The sequence below is a fragment of the Phascolarctos cinereus genome, unplaced genomic scaffold (genome assembly GCF_003287225.1).
Source record: "Phascolarctos cinereus isolate Bilbo 61053 unplaced genomic scaffold, phaCin_HiC Scaffold_2;HRSCAF=192, whole genome shotgun sequence".
NCBI classification, from domain to species: Eukaryota; Metazoa; Chordata; class Mammalia; order Diprotodontia; family Phascolarctidae; genus Phascolarctos; species Phascolarctos cinereus.
Window position 1 is genome coordinate 352871898 of NW_027555625.1, and position 22222 is coordinate 352894119.

The window sequence follows — 22222 nt, forward strand, 5'->3', positions numbered from 1 at the left end:
TTTTTTGCTAGGCAATGGGGTTAAGCGACAGCTAGTTAAGTGTCAAGTGTCTGAGGCCAGATTTGAACTTAGGTCCTCCTGACTCCAGGGCTGATGCTCTATCCACTGTGCCACTTAGCTGCCCTTCTCAGATTCATTTTAAATCACCAGATGCATGAAATACCAAGTATGTGCTATGTACTATGCTTGTTGCTGGGGCTATAGAGATGAAAAATAATACTGTATCTGACCTCAAGAAGTTAATTAAAGGGTCAAGACATGCACACAAATCACAAATGAGACAAAGGAAAGTTGGATAAGTCAAACTCACCTTGGGGATGGGGGTCAGAGTGGGGGCTGAGGAATTCAGACAAAATGCCCTGAGATTCCTAGTGTCTTTTGATCACCTAGTTCAGAATCTCACAGTATTCTAAAATTCAGCCACCCAGTAAGTCAACTGGCATTTAGTAACTGCCTACTACGTGCCAGGAATGGCACTACGTGTGTGTGCACACATATACACACGTCCCTGCTCTTAAGGAGGTCACAATCTCCATTTCTTTAAATCTAAGTTTCTCCCATGCCAAGTTCAGCTAATTTTCTCTCCCCTTCTCCTTCCTCGGGGATGGAGACATACTCTTTCAGACACCCCTGCACAGATCTCAGACAGCTTGGGGAAGAGCCTGATGCTAATTTACTCAGGGTCATTGGGTTCGGAGAGAGAAGGAACCCTTTCATTCTACAGAGGAGGAAACTGGGACATAGTAAGATAAAGGGACAAGCCCGGTCTTCCATAGGTAGGAGGATACAATTCAAACCAGGGCACAAGATTATAGAAGCATAGACTGGCAGCTGCAGGGGTGCCATCTTGTCCAACTCTATCAATTTACAGATGAGAAAACTAAGGTCCAGGGAAATTAGGTGACTTGCTTAGTGACCGTTGTAATAAATCACGGTCATATGACAGCACATTTAGACATGTAGTCTCTAAACTCTTCATTTTCCAAAGAGAAACTTCAAGGCTCCAGGGATGTGTGGAAGGACTTGTCCAAGCTTACATAGGTACCAAGAAACAGAGCTGGAACTTGGACCCAGGCCTTTTGATGTCTAATATGGCATCCTTCTATACTCTTTCTTTCTTTCTTTCTTTCTTTCTTTCTTTCTTTCTTTCTTTCTTTCTTTCTTTCTTTCTTTCTTTCTTTCTTTCTTTCTTTCTTTCCTCTCTCTCTCTCTCTCTTTCTTTCCTTCTCTCTCATTCTATTTCTCCATCTGTCTCTCTCTTTTTTCTTATACATCCTATAAAATGAGAACTCCTTACAAGATCCTTCGCCCTTCATGCCAGTGTGCCACGGTTCTGACCTACCTGTGACTTCGGATGAGAGGTCCCAGGAACATCTCCCTGCTGGGCTGAAGGACCCGCCAGCTTCTCTCAGTGACTGCAGCGTCAGCAAAGCAATCGCCTGTTGAGCCCGGCCAAGCCCCTGCCCGGACTGCTGCTGTTGTGGCTGTGGCGATCAGACCAGGTCATCAGAACCAGATCCCCCAAGGCCACATAGGGAACCGGATCTCAAGAGGGAGCATCTGGCTATGCTGGCCAAATTCAAAACCAACTCTAAAGTTTCCATCCAGGAGGCAAAAAGGAAACCATGACTGCTAGAAAATAAGATAGAAAGAGTCATTAGAAACACAGGGCTGCTCACTTGCTGTGGCATCCTCTGGGAATCCTGCCAGCTTGAGGGGCAGCCTGGGAGCAACACCCCCTGGAAGGAGGCCAGAAGCCCTGTTAGAAGCTCAGCAAGGGGCTGTTTACTCAGTGACTCCAGGAAGATACAAGCTTTAGTCTGAAGTCTACCCTATAGAGATATGTTTTATTACTGGATCAAATATAAAAGCATGTAAAGTAATAAAAGGGACCATTTTATCTACTTTGTTCTTCTCTGTGTACATATTGTTTCCTTGGACAGCATGTTAGTTCCTTGAGAGCAAAGACTTTTGTTTCTACATCTCTAGCACCTAGCACAGTGCCTAGTACACAGTAGCTGCTTAATAAATGCTTGCTGCTTTATTAATTTGTCCCAACCCATGACATGGCAGTGTTGCATTTATGTGAGTATTACTGTGAGTAAATATAATGCTGGACTTAAGATGTTAGGCAGACCTGAGTTCAAATCCTGTTTCAGATTATTACCATTGTGTAACCCTGGGTAAATCATTCAACCTCTGTGAACCTCAGTTTCCTCATCTATAAAATCAATGGGGATAGTGCCCATATTTCAATGACTTGTTGTGAGAACCAAATAAAATTACATATATAAAGGGCTTTGCAAAATTTAAAGCAATATATGAAGCTGTTATTATGAAAATTATATTATGAAAATATATTATGAAAATAAGAGCAACAATAATGTCAACTGTCATTTCCCTGGTGCTTTTAGGTTTACATAAAATGCTTTTCTCATGAAATCCAGGGAAGTGGGTGGCCTCAGGACTCTTATCCCCATTTCATGGTGTTCATGAAGCTGGGAAGCCTCAGAGACGAGATCTGATTTGAGGGAGGATGAATGGCCTCCCTGCTGTTGATGTTCAGTCATTTCAGTCACGTCTGACCCTTTGTGACCCTATTTGGGGTTTCCTCGGCTGAGATACTGGAGTGGTTGAGCAAGAACACTTAGACTTTGCTTGACCTTGGAGGGCTAGTGATGATGGCGGAGGTAGAGAGAGATGCAGAGGTAGACTTTGGTTTGACAAAGGGAAAACCTTCTAACGTATGGAGTTGCTCCAAGTGGAGTAGACTTAGGAGTATGGAGGCTCTACATTTCATGAGCTCTTTATTTACTTTTTTAGGCAATTGGGGTTAAGTGACTTGCCCAGGGTCACACAGCTAGTAAGTGTCAAGTGTTTGGTCTGAGGCTGGATTTGAACGCAGGTCTTCCTGACTTTGGGGCTGGTGCTCTATCCACTGCGCCACCTAGCTGCCCCCCATGAGCTCTTTAGGAGGATGGTTGAGGGACTCCTGATCAGGAAGGGGTTGGCTGAGGTTCAGTGCCTTCTTGAGTTCCCTTTCAGTTCTTAAAATTTATGATCCCGTGTCTCCCAGTCTACTGCCCTTACCACACCATACTGTTACTTCTTTTAAAAAGACAAAAAGCCAGGTGAGGCCTCAGTTTGCTTCCTATTCTGTGTAAAACAAAGCAACATAATGAATTGTGTGCTGCAAATTGTCTTTGGGTGGAAGGGCCAAAGCCAGTTGAAACACTGCTTTCCTGAAATGGATGCTAATGATGGAGAGAGCATGGCCAGATGGACTCAATGGCGGTAAGGAATGAGCTGCGAATCCTTTCTCCAGTCTGGACCTCAGTTTTCTCCTCAGTAAAATGAGGAAGTTGGGTGGGCTATCTGGGCTCTCAGGACCCTGTCTGTTATGACAATGAGAAGCACTGTGGTGTTGTGGATAATATACTAACTCTGGAGGCAGGAGACTCCTCAGTGGTGGGCTGATAAATGTTTAACAATCAGCTCTCTGGAAATGAAAGTCCACAAGACACTCTGAAGCTTAATCTGCATCATTACTATTGTCTCCATTACTTTCTTAAGCTTACATGATCAGCTAAACAATAATCCAAGTCCTGATTTGTAGTGTTTGCTGATTTCTAATGTTTACACTAATTTTTAATGATAGGATCAAGAGCAGGTTTCGTCACAACCTTGCCTGTGTTCAGAAGTCCCTGTTCCCAGACACTTACTAGCTGTCTAACTTGGTATCAAGTCAGTAAACTTCTGTTTCCTTATCTGGAAAATGGAGATAATATACCTACTTTACAAGGTCACTGATGGGTTCAAATGAGATGACATATATTAAGTGCTTTGGAGATTATAAAGGTACTGTATAAATAACAGTTATGATTATTTTGTTCTATGGTCTTTTTTAGGGCAGTGATAGTCCTGAAGTCAGGAAGACTCATCTTCTTGAGTTCAAATCTGGCCTCAGACATTTATTAGCTATGTGACCTTGGGCAAGTCACTTAACCTTGTTTGCCTTGTTTCCTTATTTGTAAAATGAGTTAGAGAAGGAATGGCAAAAGACACACTCAGAGTGTCTTTTCCAAGAAAATCCCAAACAGGGTCAGAGAGAAACGACTGAACCACAGTCTTAGTCTTGACATTCTATGCTCTATGTTCGAAGGGGCACTTCTAACTCTGACATTCTATAGTCTTGTCATTCACCTGAAAAGCGATGGAATCAGGAAATAAGAATAGCATGAGAAATGTTTCAGACTTGCTGAGGCCCAAGCAGACTTTAACATACAGTGTGGTATTGGGGATTGTTAACCAAATATATGTATATATATATACATATATATATATATATATATATATATACATATATATATACATATATACACATATATATGTATATACACACACACATATATACATACATATACACACACATATATATACACATATACATATGTATATGTGTGTATATATAGAGAGATGTATACATACATATACATATATATGGTTATATGTATGTGTGTGTGTGTGTATATATATATATATGCATATATATATCACAAGTCCATGAGACAGGCGATTAACGAATGTAAAGACAACAATAATAATTCCTCAAGTGCGTATGGGGAGACACAAAACATCACCACATGTATTACCTCCATGGACCCTTGCAGCAACTCTGAGAGGGAAACAGGACATGGATTATCATTCCCAGTTTAGAGGGAGAAACTAAAGCCCAGACAAAGGGATGCTCCCAAGGTCATGTGGCTGGCAGGTGGGTTAGATGATATTAGAATCCAGATCTACTAATCCCCAAATACAGTGCCGGCCAAAACATACTGGCTTGGGCCATCTGGATGTTTTTGCCAATAATAATTGTAGTTATGATTATGATCATAGCTGAAATTTCTGTAGCACTTTACAAACATTACCTTATTTTGCCTTGACAATGACCCTAGGTGGTAGGTAAGGCAAATATTATTATCTCCATTTTACAGATGAGGAAACTGAGGTTCAGAGAAATGACGTGATTTGTCCATGGTTGCAAGTAAGTACCAGGAACTCTGGTCTTCTGACTCTAAGTCCTGTGCTCTTTCCACCACACTAGCTACCTCTGCCAGAGTGTGTGTGCATTTGCTTTTAAGGATAAAGATCTGTAAAATGAGGGGACTGGACTAGATGCCCGGTAAGATCCTTTCCAGTTCTAAGTGAATAATCATAAGAACATTGTTGTGACTAATCAGCTAATTTACATGTTAAAAGACACTGCAGAATTGCATGTCAATAGTTCACATAAACAGCAGAGTGAGGAAAAAAGTAGTTTACTACTGAATATTTCAGAATTTCCTCAACCTCCCAGCTCCTTTTCTTCTTCTTCTTCTTCTTCTTCTTTCTTCTTCTTCTTCTTCTTCTGGAAACTGCTTTTGTCCTTTTCTTTCATCCTCTGCCTTCATCTCCTTTTATCCTTTCTCTTTGCCTTTCATCTTTTGCCTTTCTCTCTTCTCCCTATTCCTAATCCAAAAATGTGATTGATTTCAACAAAGACTTCATGCTATGAAATGATTATGGCTTCAATAGGGTGGCACAGTGGATAGAGCTAGGGCCTGGAGACAGGAAGAACTGAGTTCAAATATGGCCTCAGACACTTACTGGCTGTGGGACTCCGGGCAAGTTACTTAACCCTGTTTGCTTCACTTTCCTCATCTGTAAAATGAGCTGGAGAAGGAATGGCAAACCACTCTAGTATCTTTGCCAAGAAAATCTCAAATGGGGTCACAGAGAGTCACACATGATTGAACAGCAATAAAATGTGTTAAATTATTGACTAAAGTCTTAACACTCTCTGTCCTTAACCTAAAACCAGCGAATTTAACCTTTTCTATCTCAGTTTTTTTAATAACACTAAAAAAAGGTAATCTTATTCCCTCATTTTTATAGATGGGAAAATTGAGGGTCACAGAAGTTAAATGCCATGACTTGGGTCACATAGGCATCAGAACCAGAGTTTGAACCAAAGCCTTCTAACATTACATCATTTGTGTTCCAAGTTACTATTATCCTGCCCCATTGAGGTTCGTCTAAAATATGAATCTTTGCTCCCCCATAAGAGGTAGGTCGTTCAAGAGAAGTTTGCTCCAGAATATCGATTAGCTAGGAAAGACAGGTCTAGTTTCTATTTCACTAAATGAGTCATTAAGTTTCAGCCTAGTTTTCCAGACCATCCAATAGCCCCAGGGGCCTGCTTTGGCAGCCATCGCCCTCTCACAAAATGAAATGGATGTCTAAAAATACAGACTTTAATTATCAGCTGATTTTGAATAGAGAAAACTTCTTGATGAGTTTAATCTTTGACTCCCCTCAGGGAGTCTAGAGTAAGAGTAATTATCTTATTAGGTGTAGGAATTGGAAACTCCAGTGAACAGGAGAGAGAAGCCAGAAGGAAACTCAAGTGTCAATTTCTGCTTTTGACTTCTGTCTGTTATCAGCTGAAAGATGATTCATGGGGACCATTCAAAAGCATTGAAGCATTACAGTCACAGGGAAAATGATTCCTCACACCTTCATGGCAAACTTCAAGCCAAACCTTGTCTAAGCTGGAAGTCTAGCCCCTTAGAATTGAAGGAAGGAGGAAATGGGGCTCATGGGTCCTGCTGCAGTCCTAATTTATGGTGTGACACTAAGCAAATCACTTCACTCCCTCTCTTATATCCCTTCCAGCTTTGACAAATAGGCAAGGCAGGTCTGAGACTTAAAAGGATAAGGAAGGAAAGAAGGAAGCAGAGCAGCTCTATGTTGAGGTTAAATGCCTGATTTAAATTAAGTAAAGGAAAGATAACAGAAAAGTAGGAATTTAGGCTTTCCAGGAATTGCAAAGTTAGAAGAGGCTTCAAAGGACGTCTAGCCCGACCTCTACCTGACCAGGAAGCCTGTCTATACCATTCTTGACAAATATTTGTATTTATCCTTCACTTAAAGACATCAAGGGATAGAAGGATTCCTCTTCCACTTTCAAACAGGCTCGTCAGGAAGTTTTTCCTTGGGTTGTACTTCTCTGTAATTGTTTTCCTTTCTCTCTCTCTCTCTCTCTCTCTCTCTCTCTCTCTCTCTCTCTCTCTCTCTCTCTCTCTCTCTCTCTCTCTCTCTCTCTCTTTCTCTCTTCCCCCCCCCCTCAGTCCCCTTGACTCCCTCCGCTTCCCTCCTTTCCCTTCTAGGGCCACACAGAAAAAGAGAACTCCCAGCACAAGGCTTCCCCTACTTGTACAGAGGATTATGTCTTGTCTTTGGGCTTTCATTTTTCTCTTTTATAAAACAAGACGGCTGGACCACTCGATCCCTAAGGGTTTTTCCAGGCTTGCCACTTTTGCTCAACTTTCCCAGTGCATTCTCTTTTGAGCCTTATTATTCCCATTTTACAAATGAGGAAACCCAAGACCGTTCCCCCTCCCCAAAACTGGCCACGGTCACATTGCGAGGCCGAGTTGAAGTTAGGATTCAGTTATCCTGACTCATCTTTCCACAACCTTCGTTTGGTTAATTTAACCTGAGGATAAGAGGTGTCTCAGTTTTTCCATCTATAAAATAAGAGGGTTGGATGAGAATCCCTAGGTCCCTCCCGGCTCTAAATCCTATGATCGCTAAGATCGCTTTCAGCTCTAAACCCTGCAAAATGGATGGTTTGTAAACTGTGCCTTGTTTTTTCTAAAATCCAAAGGAAGCCATAGACTGAGCCCGCCCTGTTCTTTTTGAGGTCTTACCTGAGTCTCTCCAGCTGCAGCTGCAGCTGCAGCACGAAGAAAAGGAAAGTCAGCGTGGGGGATGGGATGGCGAGAAGGTGGAGGGAGGGGATGGCTGCTTAGCCTCAGGCTTTCCGAGAGCGGGGCACAGCGGCTTAGGAGGGAGCGGTGAAACTCGGGATACAGCGGCCCCCTTCTTTGCCGCTGGGGTCCCGAGATCCTCCCTGGGTCCGGCTATCCCAGGCCAAGGCCTGTCTCCTCCCTGGCGGATCCTGTAGTCTATTTTTGGGGGGGAGGGGGAGGGGGAAAAGAGGGGGTTCAACTCTCCCGAGCAGGGGACCAGCCCTCCACTTTTCTCCTCCCCCTCTGCCGCCCCCTCCTCTCTTGCTCAGCCAGGTTCGGGGGAAACAGCCCGGTGGTGGAGGAACCTCCGAGCTGGAGCCCTGTTTGGTAGTATTCTGCAAACACGACCCATCCCTCCTCCCTGTCCCTGCCCTCTCTCCCCTCTCCGCCTCTCCTCCTCCTTCCACCCCCCTCTCCGCCCCCGGTCCATTCCAAATCTCTTTCGAGAAGGTTCCCGGGATTGGAATTTCGGAGCTGGGAGGGAGAGGGAGAGGAAGGGCGGGAGAGATGACTGTTAGGGAATTAGGGAGGGAAGGAGGGAAGACAGGGAAGACTGAGGGAGCTGGGAGAGGGAAAGATTGGGAGGAGGAAGGGAGGGGCAGCGGGTAGGGATGGGTGAGAAAGAGGATGAAGGTAGGAGGAGGGGGAAAGGGCCTGTTTCATTTGTCTGCTTTGCTATGGGGTGTCTGCATGCAAACAGCAGCAGACTGCCCCCAGAAGATGAGTAGGGCGGGGGTGGGGGGGGACATCTCCCAGGTTCACCCAGTGGCCTTGGTGTTTCTTAGAAGCCTTCAGGGACCATCTCCTAGAGAATCAATATTGTACCAGCCAACTTTAGACTCCTCCCCTTAGTTCCCTCAGCTTATGAGGGTAAAACTATTAACCAGAAATTAGCTCATCAGACCCAGAAACACTAGAGCCAGAAGGATCCTAGAGACTATCTAATCCAACCCCCCTAATTATACCAAAAAAGGAACCGAGGACCAGAAAGGGGAAAGGTCCCCTTTGGGTGACCCCTTGAATCCATCCGTGGCAGTTCTGGGACAGGCATAACAGGTCCTAAGGCTCCACTGGCAGCCTGAACACTTCTAATGTTGGGAAATTTTCTACCCCTGGAACAGCCTATTTGATTTTAGGCAGCTAATTTTAACGAAATTTCCCTTGTATCCAGCCTAAATCTTCTCTGAAACTTCCATCCCCAGATCTTACTTTTGCCCTATGGGGGCAAACAGAACAGGTCTAATCCATGAAAACCCCTCAAACAGTTGACAGATATTATATACCCTGATCAAATTTAGCTCAAAAATCTCATGCCAAGAACCCAGACATTCTGTCTCTCAGTTCTGGACTCTTTCCACTGCTCCAGATATCTTGACTTGTCCCATTCTGTTTTTTTTTAAACACATTTAACTTTAGTTTCTCCCTCTCCCCTTTAGCCCTCCCCCCCACCCCCAATCCCAGTGCTTAGCACATAGTAGGTGCTGCTTGAAAACCTGGTGATTGACTTACTTTTTCTCTTCAGAGAAATGTTAAAGAAAGAAAACTACTGGGGCCACTGATTAGAAATATACACCACAGGAAAGACAAAATAATATTGTGGGAGGAGCCCTGGACTTGTAGAAGACCTGGGTTTTAATCTTTTTGCTGTCAATGTTAATTTGAGCAAGTCACTTTTGTCTGGGACTCAATTTCCTCATCTGTAAAATGGGGTAATAATGCATATGCATTATTCTCTGGGTAGTTGTGAGGGAAGCTAAATGGGACATATTACTGTTATAGTCACAAGAGTTCCCTTAGCACCTTGTGGCGGAGTGTCACAAAATACTCACTATGGAAGAGGTCAAGCCTAGATTGGACACTGGCTATGACCTGGCCTTACCAGCCTTCCATTCGCTAATCCACTGTGTTCTAAAAGTCTCTTTCACAATGAAGCAACAACAGAATCACAGAATGTCAGAGGGGCCTTTGAGATTATCCCTTACAGTTCTCTACTTTTACAGAATGGGTAACTGAGGTCCAGGAATGGGGAAAGGACTAGATTGGCAGAAGCTATGGAAGGAAGTTAAACAGAGGCTGATTTTGATTCTATGTAAGGAAAAACTTCCTCACAATGAAGGTTGTCCTAAAGTGGAATAGTCTCCTTGGGTGGGGGTGAGCTCCCTATCCTCGGAGGCTGAGTGACTACTCAGGGGTGTTAAAGAGGGGATCCCTGCTCACATATAGGTTGGACTTTGAGGTGCTTTGCAGCTCAGAAATTCTGTGACTTGCTCAAGGTAATCTAGAAAGTGTCTGAGAGTCTTCTGACTGTGAGTGCAGGATTCTTCCATCTGTCTTACAGCTTCTTCTCACTGTGACTTGCCCAGGGTCACACAGCTAATAAGTGTTAAGTGTCTGAGGTCAAATTTGAACTCAGGTCCTCCTGGATCCAGGGTTGGTACTCTATCCACTGCACCACCTAGCCGCTCACTCTACTCTATGCAAAGCCTTAGACTTGCAGTGAGGAGTGCTAGGCTTTTGTCCTTGTTTTGCCACAACTCAATTTGTGAACTTCGGAAAGCCCCTCCCATTCTTTGAGCCTCAGTTTCCCCATCCATAAAACGAGGGAGTTTGTTTCAAAGGTCTTTCTCAGCTCTAATGTATTAGCACAGTATTTCCACTTTTCTTTAAACTGTATTAGTGCAAGATGAGTAGGGGGGCCTGGTGGGGTAGGGTGACCCAAATGAAAGCTGGCATGAGACATTTGGACAGTGAGTAACCTTATCAATGAATGTCTATGGAGCACACAGTAACCCAATAAGAAGACCTAGAAAAGTCAAACCCAAATGGGAAGTGTCTAATAATGCCCAACTAATGGCTTTCAGACAAGATTCCCCAGGTGGCTAATCTCATTCTTGGTGGTACAGCCATTAGTCACAAGGCCCTGAATGAACAGTCATGGAATCATAGGAGCACCATATTAGAAGGGATCTTGGGAACCAACTGGTCTAACCCATCCCTAAACAGGAATCCCTTCTATAATATCTCTAATAAGCAATCATCCAAAATTGAACTGAAGATTGAATTTCTCCAAGCTTAAGAATGAACCAGGAAGGAAAAGTGCAGGCTTCCACCTGGGTGAATTCATTCAAAGGTCCCTGACTCTAGTGTTTTGTGAAGCTGTTCTGTGAGAAATGCCAGAAGCCAGAGGCCAGGGATGCTAGAATGAAGGGAGTGGGGGAGGGGAGATGCCATTCACTGACAAATGGTGTTGTTTGAAAGAATATCTTTACTGACAAGGCTTTAATTTGTGGGATCATAGGATTTAGATTTGGGAGTCAACAATGAGGCCTTAGCATTGAACATAGCATGGCAGAGCTAGGAGGATCCTTAGAGTATAATACTATAAAGAATCCTAGGACTGGGCTGAACATTAGAACTGAAAAATTCAGAGCTGGAAGAAGTCTATAAACATATACTATTAGAGTTGAAAAGGCCCTTAGTGAACATGTAGTCTAGGAGTTGTTTTTTTTTTTTATTTTAAGGCAATAAGTGACTTGTCCAGGGTCACACAGCTAGTACATGTTTGAGATCTGATTTGAACTCAGGTCCTCCTAACCCCAGGACCAGTGCTCTATCCACTGTGCTACCTAGCTGCCCCTTGGTCTAGGTGTTCTTAACCCAGTGACCTTAAGCTTAATTTTTTTATAACTATTTTTATACAATTGGTTCCCTATGTAATCCTTAGCATTTTATTTCATGCATTTTAAAATTTTATTCTAAGAAAGGTTTGTAGGCTTCATCTGACTGCCATTAGGGTAAATAACACAAAAAAGGTTAAGAACTCCTGCTCCAGTCCAATGCTTTCATTTCACAAATAAGTTCATCTTCAGCTGCTGCAGACTTCAGTAGCCTAGGGTCCCTGACACGTGATAGTGAGACATCAGATGATGATTTTACTTCCTTCTTTGCTCCCCTCTTCCCCTCAGTATTTCAATTTGTACAATATGGTTAGATGAGATGATCTTGAAACTTCTCCGGCATTTTGTTCTTGTAATCTGAACTTCTAATCTTAGAACATTTGTGTGTTAGTATAAGGAATGAAACATTAATCCTAATTGGTGGAGAAAATACTGAGGCAACGTTGCCTACATGCATAAAGGATAGAATTGGTTTCAGAGTTTCTTGGGAGAGGAAAAAGGGTGGTTCTGAAGAACTTTCAAGAGAGACACACACAGAGAGGTGGTGAAGTGTATCCACTGAGTATTCAGCCTGGAGTCAGGAAGAACTGAGTTCAAATCTGGCTCAGACTTTGTCACCCTGGACAAGTTACTTAAATTCTATCTGCCTCAGTTTTCTAGACTGTAAAATGGGGATAATAATAGCACCTACCAGCTAAAGCTGTGTGGATTAAATGGAATAAATTTGTTGAGTAATTAGCACAATGCCTAGCACATAGTACACATTTAATAAATCTTGTTTCCTTCTTTCCTTTCTTTGATTTCTGATAGAAATTTTCATCAATAGATTTTTTTTTCCTTCACCATCATCTCACATGATCACGGCAGGGCCTGGAGCTGTCCAAGGGAGTCAGACCCTCCAAGACTCTGTTCTCTGTGAATTTGCAAAAAAAACCCAATGAAACTTAAATAATGGCTCAATCACTGAAAGCTCACTGTGTGACTCTGGGAAAGTCTTTTCCCCCTCTTCCCCATAGAGTTTCAATCAGCACAATGATAAGATTAGGTTAGATGATCTCTTAAGTTTCTCTGGTAGTCTATATTCTTGTTACCTGGACTTCCAACTAAGCCTGGACATTTTGTGTGCTACTGGTATGTGAAATGAGTTGTGACTTCTAATTGGTAGAGAGACTTACTATATAAGGGGAAGAATTAGTTCCAGACCTTCTTGTGAGAGAAACAGGGGTTTCTATTTGGGAGAGATGTGTAGAGAGGAAAAGACTTTGGAAGCTACAGACATGTAGGGGAAACCGAGTCCTCAACAGTTCCCTGAATTTCAGCTTGCCTCCTTAAAGACTGCAGCCAGAGAATTTCTCCTTGTGTGAGTCCTCTCTCTTGGTCTGATGTGAGATCTTATTTTACTCTTCTCTCTTGCTTATTCATTAATGTATATTTTCTGATGTATTCTGATCTGCACAGCTTCTCTGATTTCTATTTGCTGTTTGCTTGGATAAATGGATTTTTTGCACCATTTGCTATTTGTGATGATATTTTATATAGCCTGTGTGGTGGGAGGGAGTCAAGTTGGCAGGTGTAAGCTTGTGGCTACTCTCCCCACTAAGAGCAACCCAGGAGGTGGCATTTGTTTTGACCTAGACTTGTACCTCTACACGAGTAATGTGTAGCCCTTCTCCTGTTCACCTCAAGGTAAAATCAAAGAATCCCTTGGTAAGAAGTCAGCCAGATTCCAGAGGTATTATCCATGTCATCTGTGCCCCACCTCTAACAACACGTCTTATTCAGGCACACACATGCCCTATGTTCTATTCAATTCAGCAACACACACCTCCCATTTGCAAAGTTCTGGGCTAGGTGCTAGGAATACAACCACAAAAATGAAACATTCCCAGCTCTCAAGGATCTGAGTGGGGATTATTGGGGAGAACATAATAACATGTACACAGATAAATAAACATAAGAAAATTTCTTTTCTTTCCTTTTTAGGCAATTGGGATTAAGTGACTTGCCCAGGATCACCCAGCTAGTAAGTGTCAAGTGTTTGGCCTAAGGCTGAATTTGAACTCAGGTCCTCCTGACTTCAGGGCCAGTGCTCTATCCACTACACCACCTAGCTGCCCCAGGAAATTTCAAACAGGGAGACCATACTAATAACTTGGGGAAGGGTCAACAAAGACCTTATTTGGGATCTGTGCTTTGAAAGAAGCTAGGGATTCTGAGAGGTGGAAGTAAATGGGAGAACATTCTAGATGTGGAGTCAACCTGTGTGAAGGGATGACAGAGAACAGAAATGCAATTCATGCACAGGGAACAGCTAAAAGAGAAGCACTTTATAGAGAATTTTAAATGCCTGGATAATGGTTTCATATTTTGTCCTAGAAGTAATAGGAAGTCACTGAAGATTTCTGAGTGAGAGAGTGACGTGATGAAATCTGTGTCTGAGGAATATCGATTTGTGTGGGATGGATAATAAGAGACTGGAAACAGGGAGACTGGTCAGGAGGTTATTGTTTGAGTCTAGGTGAGGAGTCTGAATAAAGATGGAAGGCCAGTGAGTAGAGAGGCGATGGTCAATGCAAGGGGTATTGTGGGAGTCAAATGGATAAGACTTCATACTTGACTAGATTTGGGGGATATGGGAGAGGAAGCAGTCAAGGATGACTCTAAGGAAGCAAACCTAGGTGACCAGAAGAATAATTGTTCCCTAAACAGAAATAAGAAAGTTTGGAAAGGGAATAAGTTTTTGGGAAAGTATGTGCAGTTATCCCTTCCATATTGTGACTTTCCCTGTTGAGGCTTTGATATATCTTGGGTTGACATAAGAAATTAAATGGGAATTTTTTGGGAGTTTTTAGAAGCTGCAGATGGTACGCAAGGGCCAGCAGATGACATGGAAAAATGTTCAGAAACTCAGAAATGCATAAAATATATGTGGAGTGTTGTGAAATATCAACATATTTGATCTCTTAATACCATAATAATTCAGACTTCCTCTTTGGTATGAAGGGAGGGTGGATTTTTACCTATCATGGGGTACCACACCCCTAACCCCCTCAATATGGAAGGGATGACTGTGCTACTTTGGACATACTGTGAGGTACCCATGGGATATCTGGGGAGAGATGTCCTGCAGAAGACTGACTTGTGACATAAGTCTAGAATTGAGGAGAGAAGTTAGAGGTGGTTATGTAGAGTGGGTAGTCATTGCCTCTCTACTTCTAAGATCCTTGGCAAATAAGGCATCCTATATTTGATGCTGCAGTGTCCCTTCCAGCTCTGACATTCTATGCCCCAAAGACCCCTCCGGCCTTGACACTCTATATTCCTAGGCACATACTGGATTGTGTGATTTCAGAGGTTTGTGATTCTTTCTAAGTGGAATAAACTCTGGGCTTGGAGTCAGGAGGTATGCATCGATTTGAAATCCAGTGCTGTCATGAACTTGATATGAGACCTTAGGTAAGTCCCTTCACTTCTTGAGATCTTGACTTACCCTTTTGCGGGAGGGGTAATGGACTGCCATTTGGTCACGAAATGATTTCAAAGGCCCTCAGGCTCTGTCATTCTATGATTCTCTGCCCTCCAGGAAGGAGAGGCTGCCCTTGTCAGTGAGAAGGGTGTGTGTGAGGGGGGATTCCTAGGGTAGGACTTTGGCTCCACAGCGCTATAATTATCTCTGCACCAGAGTGTTTGCATCCAAAATAACCCCCTAGCAAAGTGTCACATTCTAGACACCCTGCTAAGCACATGATTCTGTAAACAAACAAGAGAGCAGGGCGGGAGGCCAGGGGTGGTGACTGCCCAAGCCTGCCTCTCAAAAATGCTCTCTGGACCATCAGCCAGAGCCGTCTTGTTCCCCTCCGGGCACTTCAGACTTGTTCTAGATCGTAGATCACATTTCTCCATCCCACCCTCATCTTTTTCTCCCCCTGCCCAAACCCCAAGAGGTCACCAGGATGCCCTTGACTTGTCAAGCCCATATCAATCTCTTCCTTCTTTCAGGAGGTAGAAGTGCAGTCAAAAGAGCGGTGGACTTTGAATCAGAGGACATGGGTTCAAATCCCATCTCTGTTACTGATAAGCTCTGTGACCTCAGGAAAGTCCCATTCCTGCCACTCAGCCTCAGTTTTCTCATATATAAAATGGGGATAGTAATAGCACCTATTTCCCAGGGTTGCTGTGAGGATCAAATGAGATAACATATGGAAAACACTTCAAAAAACTTAAAACTCTCTATAATAAATGCTAGGTGGCAGTGGGGTGGTACAGTGGGTAGAACACTAGGCTTGGAATCATCTTCATGAGTTCAAATCTGGCCTCAGACACTTAACCGCTGTGTGACCTGGGTAAGTCACTTCACCCTGTTTGCCTCAGTTTCCTCATGTGTAAAATGAACTGGAGAAGGAAATGGCAAAGCACTCTAGTATCTTTGCCAAGAAAACTCAAAATGGGGTCACAAAGAGTCAGACATGACCGACAACAAAAATAAATGCTAACTTTATTATCATCATTATTACTAATTATTTCTTCATTAAACCTCATTTTCTGCCTCTGCAAAAGAGAGTTAATACTTGCACTACCTGCTGCAAAGGATTCTTGAGGGGAAAACTTTTTGTAAATCTTAAATCTGTATAAAAATGGGATTGTCCTGTGAATCTCTACTACATACAGCTTGCTTATAAAAATAACTCAGTAGTTCCTATCTATACATCCCTGTGTGTCTGTTCTCCCTTTTGAAAATCCTGCTTTTTTATGTATGTATATAATATATGTACACACACATATACATATGTACATATATACAACACAGACATATGTGTGTATACACACACACACACACACACACACACACATACATTTTTTTTTAGGGCGGCTAGGTGGTATAGTAGATAAAGTGCTGGTCCTGGAGTCAGGAAGACTCATCTTCCTGAGTTCAAATCTGACCTCGGACACTTCCTGGCACAGCAAGCTGTGTGACCCTGGGTAAGAACAGACACATACAACCAGGGGAAAGCCACTTCTCAGTGCTCCCTGGCAACCCCAGGACTTGCCAATCTGCAGCTGAGAAGGGAGTTTCCATACAAAGAATTTCTTACACTTTTGTTTATTTATTCTTGGAGGCAATTGGGTTAAACTCCAGTCCTTCTGACTCCAGGGCTGGCTCTTTATCCGCTGCACCACCTAGCTGCCCTGCCTATAGTTTTAAAATCACAGGTGTAGACAAAGGGAACATGATCCTAGCGTACTGGACTTGTTTTCAAAGATTTCCAGATTCTCAGAACTGCAAGTGTTTCCAAGGGCATCTAGTCTAGCCTATTGTTAAGCAGAATTCCTTCTCCATAAGCCTGATAAGTTGATCAGTCTCCATAGGGAATCTCCAGTGATGAGTAATTCTCAGTGTCCTGAGCCAACCGACTCCACTTCTGGACAGTTCTAATTGTTAAGAAGTTTTTCGTTACATCAAGTTGTGAAATTTCCTTTTCTGCTATTTCCCCTTACTGCTCTTAGGAGTTAATCCCCCTCCTACGTGACAATCCTTCAGTCACTTGAAGACAATGACCTTATCCTTCTTAAATCTGAGTAGAGTATTCATTGTGTGACTCTGGGCACCTTCTCTGGGAATTTTGTTCTGTCTTCACAAATTGAGGGTATAGGGCAAAATGAGCTCCATGATCTGTTCTGTTTCTAAATCCTAGGCTCCTGTGAAAAATAATTTTCTAAAAACAAAACAAACCAGAGTTAATGAAGCCTCAGTAGGATTCATGAAGGAATTAGTGTAACAGTCCAAAGTCAGGGACCCCAGACCAGAAGAGGCGGGGGAAAGCCTATTAAGAAAGGAGCGGCAGGCAGCAACACAAGGATCTAAGACATCTCCAAAGGTCCCATGATGGAAAATGCTGTCCACAAAGAAGAAGAAACTATGGAGTTTGAATGCAGATCGAAGCATCATACTGTTTGCTATTTTTTCTTCTCTTTTGTTTTGTTTCCTCTTTTTGGTGGTTCCAATTGGTTCTAATTCTTCCTTACAACATCACTAATGTGAAAATATGTTTAATAGGAATGTATATGTAGAGCCTATATCAGATTGAGCGCTGGCTTGGGGAGGGAGAGGGAGAAAAATTTAAAACTCAAAAGCTCATGGAAGTGATTGTTGATAAATCAAAATAAACTAATAAAAAAAGAAAAAAGAAGCAGGAACTGGTGAGATGAAAGTTTATCTTAAGCCACTTCCCTACAGGGGTGTGTTGATCAATGTTTAACCACTGGCCGCCAAGTATGCATGACACACTTAAATTTAACCTTTCCTCTGTTATTTTCTTAAGTATAGACAATCAATAAAACAATAAATTAAGCCTTAATTTATAGTATTTGCTGGTATCTGAGGTGTAAATGCTCACATTGAAAATTTAGGCTCTCTGATCGAGCTGATTTGAGCTGGCTTGAGCATACAATTTACTGATAGCCACCCTTTTCTTCCTCTTCCTCATTATTCTATTTATGTGTGTCTGTTGCCATAGAAAGATTCCTGTCTAGGCTAGGATTATTACCAGGTATGTGACATTGGGCAAGTCAGTTCATGCCTCTCATCCTCATAGGGGTATATAAAATTTGAAAGTATATGAAAAAAACAACAGTAACAACAAAAGAGTATAGGAAGTCTTTTGTAACAAAAAATGTCACTTACCATGATTACTGTTCTTAGAATTCTGAACCACATCTATCAATTGACAAGTATTAGTCAGTACTTACCTTGTGCCAGGCACTGGGCTGAATATCTGAAATATAGGGCAAAAATAAAACAATGTCTGCCCTCAAGGAAGCTTATATTGAATTGGGAGAGACAATATGTACCCTCAAGAACTTTAAAATGTTAGGTATATGGATACACACAAAATAAAAGGCAATATGTGGGGAGGAGGGTTGTAGCTCTCTTAGGGATATCAGGACAGGCTGTCTCCAAGATACAGCACATATGATTATATGTTTATTTTTTAGATGACCTGAGAAGCAATCAACTGCAACCCTTTCATTTTGTGAGTCAGGAAACTGAGGCACAGAGAGGGTCAGTGATTTGGTAACAGAGCCAGGGTGACAATCCAGGAGCCAGATGCAATGCTTTTCCCATTAGACCAATGCTTGATTCTGAATGCCCCAGTCCTGATTCCCCTTTCTATTGCTGTGGATACCTCGCAGTATAGAGAGCAGATGAGGAGAATTTGGTGGCTTGACACCATACTGATGAGGGAGAATTCTAAGGAGGCTTTCTGCCAGATGACACTGGCAGGTGCTTTCAGAATGTTTGGGAGGGTAGGAGGGAATCATTCGGAGCTCTCTGGGCAGAGTGCTTTCTGGGAAATTCAATTTAACTCAGCCAATACAACAAGCAGCTACAGAGATGCCTGGAGAAGGTACAGTTAGGTAATAGTAATTGACATTTACAGAAGCTTTAGGGCTCACAAAGCAATTTACATACATTTCTCAGTGGATTCTTTAAGATGCAAAACAACCCTTTAAGTTAAGGACTACAGACATTATTATCCCCATTTTATAGCTGAGAAAATTCAATCTGAGAGAGATTAAGAGAACTTTCCCGTGGTCATAAGGCTAGTAAGTGTCGGAGACAACAATCAGACTGAGGTCTCTCCTAATTCCATGGCCGACACTCTTTCCACTACATCATTTACAGAAAATTTTAAAATTTATTTTATTTTCAATTCACCGAACAAAACAAGCATTTCCATAACAGTATAATAAAAAGATGATTGCACACAAAACTGCAAATCTACCATGTATGACTTGCTATTCCCTCCAAACATACAACAAAGTTATCATGTAAATTTCTTTCTTTATTTCTTCCCTCCCCCCCAAGATGAATACCATTAGATACAAATAAGTCTATATCTATATCATCTATATCTATATCTATACACGCATACAGATATATGTAAAATTATTCTATACATATTTCTGTTTATTAGTTCTTTATCTGGGTTGCAGATAGTGTATTCATCATTTTGTGCAAGTCTTTCCATGCCCCCCCAAGTGATGGGGCTCCTTGCAATTTCCAGTTCTCTGCCACTACAAAGAGAGCTGCTATAAATATACCTTTCATATTCAAAGTTATAATTACTGTTCATGAATTTCCCTCCATTGTATTTTTACTCGCTATATTCTAAGTGTCTCTTTTTATCCTACCCCTGTTACCTCATCTTCTCCCTTCACTACATCGTAATGTCCCTGTCCTCAAAGAGTTTTCAGTTTTATAGGAGGGAAAGACACAGAAATAGGTAGCTATGCTTCAGTGCTTCAAGAACCTTTGTTTTTATCAGGTTACTTACTCCATCCAGGTCATTATAATACATGTTAGATGTATCAGAGAGGTGTAATTGATGTACTATGTAAGACAGCTTATGGTGGTGGGGTGGGATTGGGAAAATCAAGGAGAACTATGTGGAGAAGGTGGCATTTGAATTAAATTTAAAAGGATGGGCAGGAATTCAACAGGTGAAAGGGGAGAGAGAAGACATCTCAGGCAGACAGAATGGCTTGAAAAATTCTTGGAGTACAGAATACATTCAGGATTCAGAGAGTAATTCAAAGAAATCAGTCCATAGGAAGCAAGTGGGGATGGAATTCGTCATTCTTGTTCCTGGAAAGGAGGACATAGTAGAGATGTGTCTAGCATAGGGCAAACAGGACTTTGTTCCCAGGTGCCAACATAGGACAGGTGTGCAATAATTTCTTCCTCATCATTGCCACCATCCATGGGCCCCTTTTTATCTTGTCCACCTGAGCTATTTCCTCTTGCCCCTCCCTAGGCTTGTAGATTAAGAGTTCAGAGGGAATTGAGAGATTACTTAACCTAATCTCCTCGTTTTACAAATGAGGAAATTAAATTCCAAAGAGATGACTTGCTCAAAGAGGCCATAAAGGTGATAAGTGGCAGATCTGAGATTCAAATCTAAGTCTTATGATTCCAAATGCAGCTGGCTTATCACCATAACACATCATCTCCATTGTCCCTCACTGCCTACTTCTCTTCTGTACATCTGTGTGCTTACCCTAAATAAATCTGCCCTAAGTCCAATTCTAGCTTGTTCTGGCTCAGGCACAGGTATTTCTTTCTAGAGTGGGGTCTATTTGGTTATAGGGGCTATTAGCAGGTGGGTTATTTTGTATGCTCAAAATTTGCATTGGTAGACACTCTTTGGCTGGAAGCAGGACTTCCTTTTATGGTTCATTTCTATTTCTGATTAACCACTGTCTGGATGTGATGAGCCAGGGGCCTCGTATTTGCATTTCAATTACACATTTCTAGGACATCTCTGGCTTTACTGCTTTTTAAGTGACTGAGTGTCAGAAAAAGAGTCATTTAAAAAGTTTCCCACAAAAAACCCCGCCATACTTGTCAATTCAATTCAATTCAACAAAATTTCATTTAGCATCAAGTAGCTTCCATTACAGAGAATAAGATGTAGACAAGGGAAAGTATTATAGGACAAAGGAGAGCCAAGAGAAGAGCTATCAGAACATGGGAGGATGGGAAGATTACTTTCTGGCTGGGGTGTGGCAAGGAAAGGGACAAGAGAATCAGGGAAGTTTTCATGGAGAAGGTGGCATTTGATCTGGGCCTTGAAGGGGATAGCAATTTCAAGAGAATCTTACAAGGATGACAGGAGTCTTCCAGAGCATGAGAAATGATAGCATTGACTTCTTGAGGAAATGCAAAGAAAGTTAAGACTGTGGAATAAAGGTGAATAGGCACATGTGCACATATATACACTCTAGGTATGGGGGGATAGCCAGCAAAAATGCAAGAAAACTGGAAAGATAGGAAGGGACCTGGTTATGAAGGACTTTAAAGAACAAAAGTAGAATTTTATATTTGATCCCAGAGGTAAGAGGGACCCACTGGAGTTCATTGAAATGGAGGCAATATGGTCAGATCTTCATCAATTTGACAGCCAAATGGAGGACAGATTGGAGAGAGGAAAGTCTTGAGGCAGAGTATCAAACAAGTAGGCTAGTGCATAGTCCAGGAGTCAGGTGATGAGGGCCTGCACCAGGCAGGGTGGTGGCAGGGTCAGAGGAGAGAAGGTGTTAGAAGAGATATGATGAAGGTTTGAATGACAGGACTTGGCAAATGATGGGGAAATGACAGAGAGAGTGAAGGGTTGAGGATGATAACCAGGTCGTGAGCCTGAGTGACTGGGAAGATGGTGGGGCCCTCAGCAGTTATAGAGAACTTAAGGAAGAGGGGAGGGTTCTGGGGAAAGGATGGTGAGTTCAATTTAAGACATGTTGAGCTTAAGATTTCTATAGAATGTTCAGTTTGATGTCTAATAGGCAGTAGGAAGTGTGAGACTGGAGGTCAGGAGAGAGGGTAGGGCTGGATAAGTAGATTTGAGAATCAGCTTTGAGATGATAATGAGTGAGCAGTTTTCAGCTCTGCCATGTTGACCATGTTGAATCAGGGGTGTGACTGAAAGTGCAACCAGTGCTGAAAAGGTAGAACTAGGGAAGCTGTGTTACCAGGAAGCAGCTCCCTGTATCAGTGAGTGCAAGAAGATGGAGGGAGAAAGAAAGAAAAAAGATTTAAGATGAAAGCTAGTTCATAACCTGCGGAGCAGGCATTCCAGAGAGCACAGTAGAAAAATTCATCAGCTTTGGAGTAGGAAGTCAGGTGTGTGTATA

At 42.3% G+C, this 22222-nt stretch overlaps 1 protein-coding gene and 1 long non-coding RNA gene across 6 annotated transcripts in view; one reads left to right on the forward strand and one right to left on the reverse strand.

Moving 5' to 3' along the window:
* The window catches only part of CUNH14orf180 (chromosome unknown C14orf180 homolog), a 52411-nt gene extending 44203 nt beyond the window's left edge, over positions 1–8208 (reverse strand). The window contains exons 1-2 of one of the 2 annotated variants that reach the window (XM_078150386.1): positions 7752–8208; positions 1343–1632 (exon numbers count right to left, since the gene is read on the reverse strand). In XM_078150386.1, the coding sequence (XP_078006512.1) occupies positions 1343–1374 (32 nt within the window). In that variant the 5' untranslated portion in view covers positions 1375–1632; positions 7752–8208. The remainder of the gene's footprint in view (positions 1–1342; positions 1633–7751) is intronic. The other variant, XM_020979474.2, reaches the window with a different exon arrangement.
* A 4500-nt stretch (positions 8209–12708) lies between these two features.
* LOC110203055 (uncharacterized) overlaps positions 12709–22222 on the forward strand; it is a 213270-nt gene continuing 203756 nt past the window's right edge. The window contains exons 1-2 of one of the 4 annotated variants that reach the window (XR_002322855.2): positions 12715–12890; positions 13514–13553. This is a non-coding gene — a long non-coding RNA (uncharacterized LOC110203055). Of the gene's footprint in view, positions 12915–13513; positions 13554–22222 lie in introns of all 4 variants that reach the window. The other 3 variants (XR_013484371.1, XR_002322854.2, XR_002322853.2) reach the window with 3 other exon arrangements.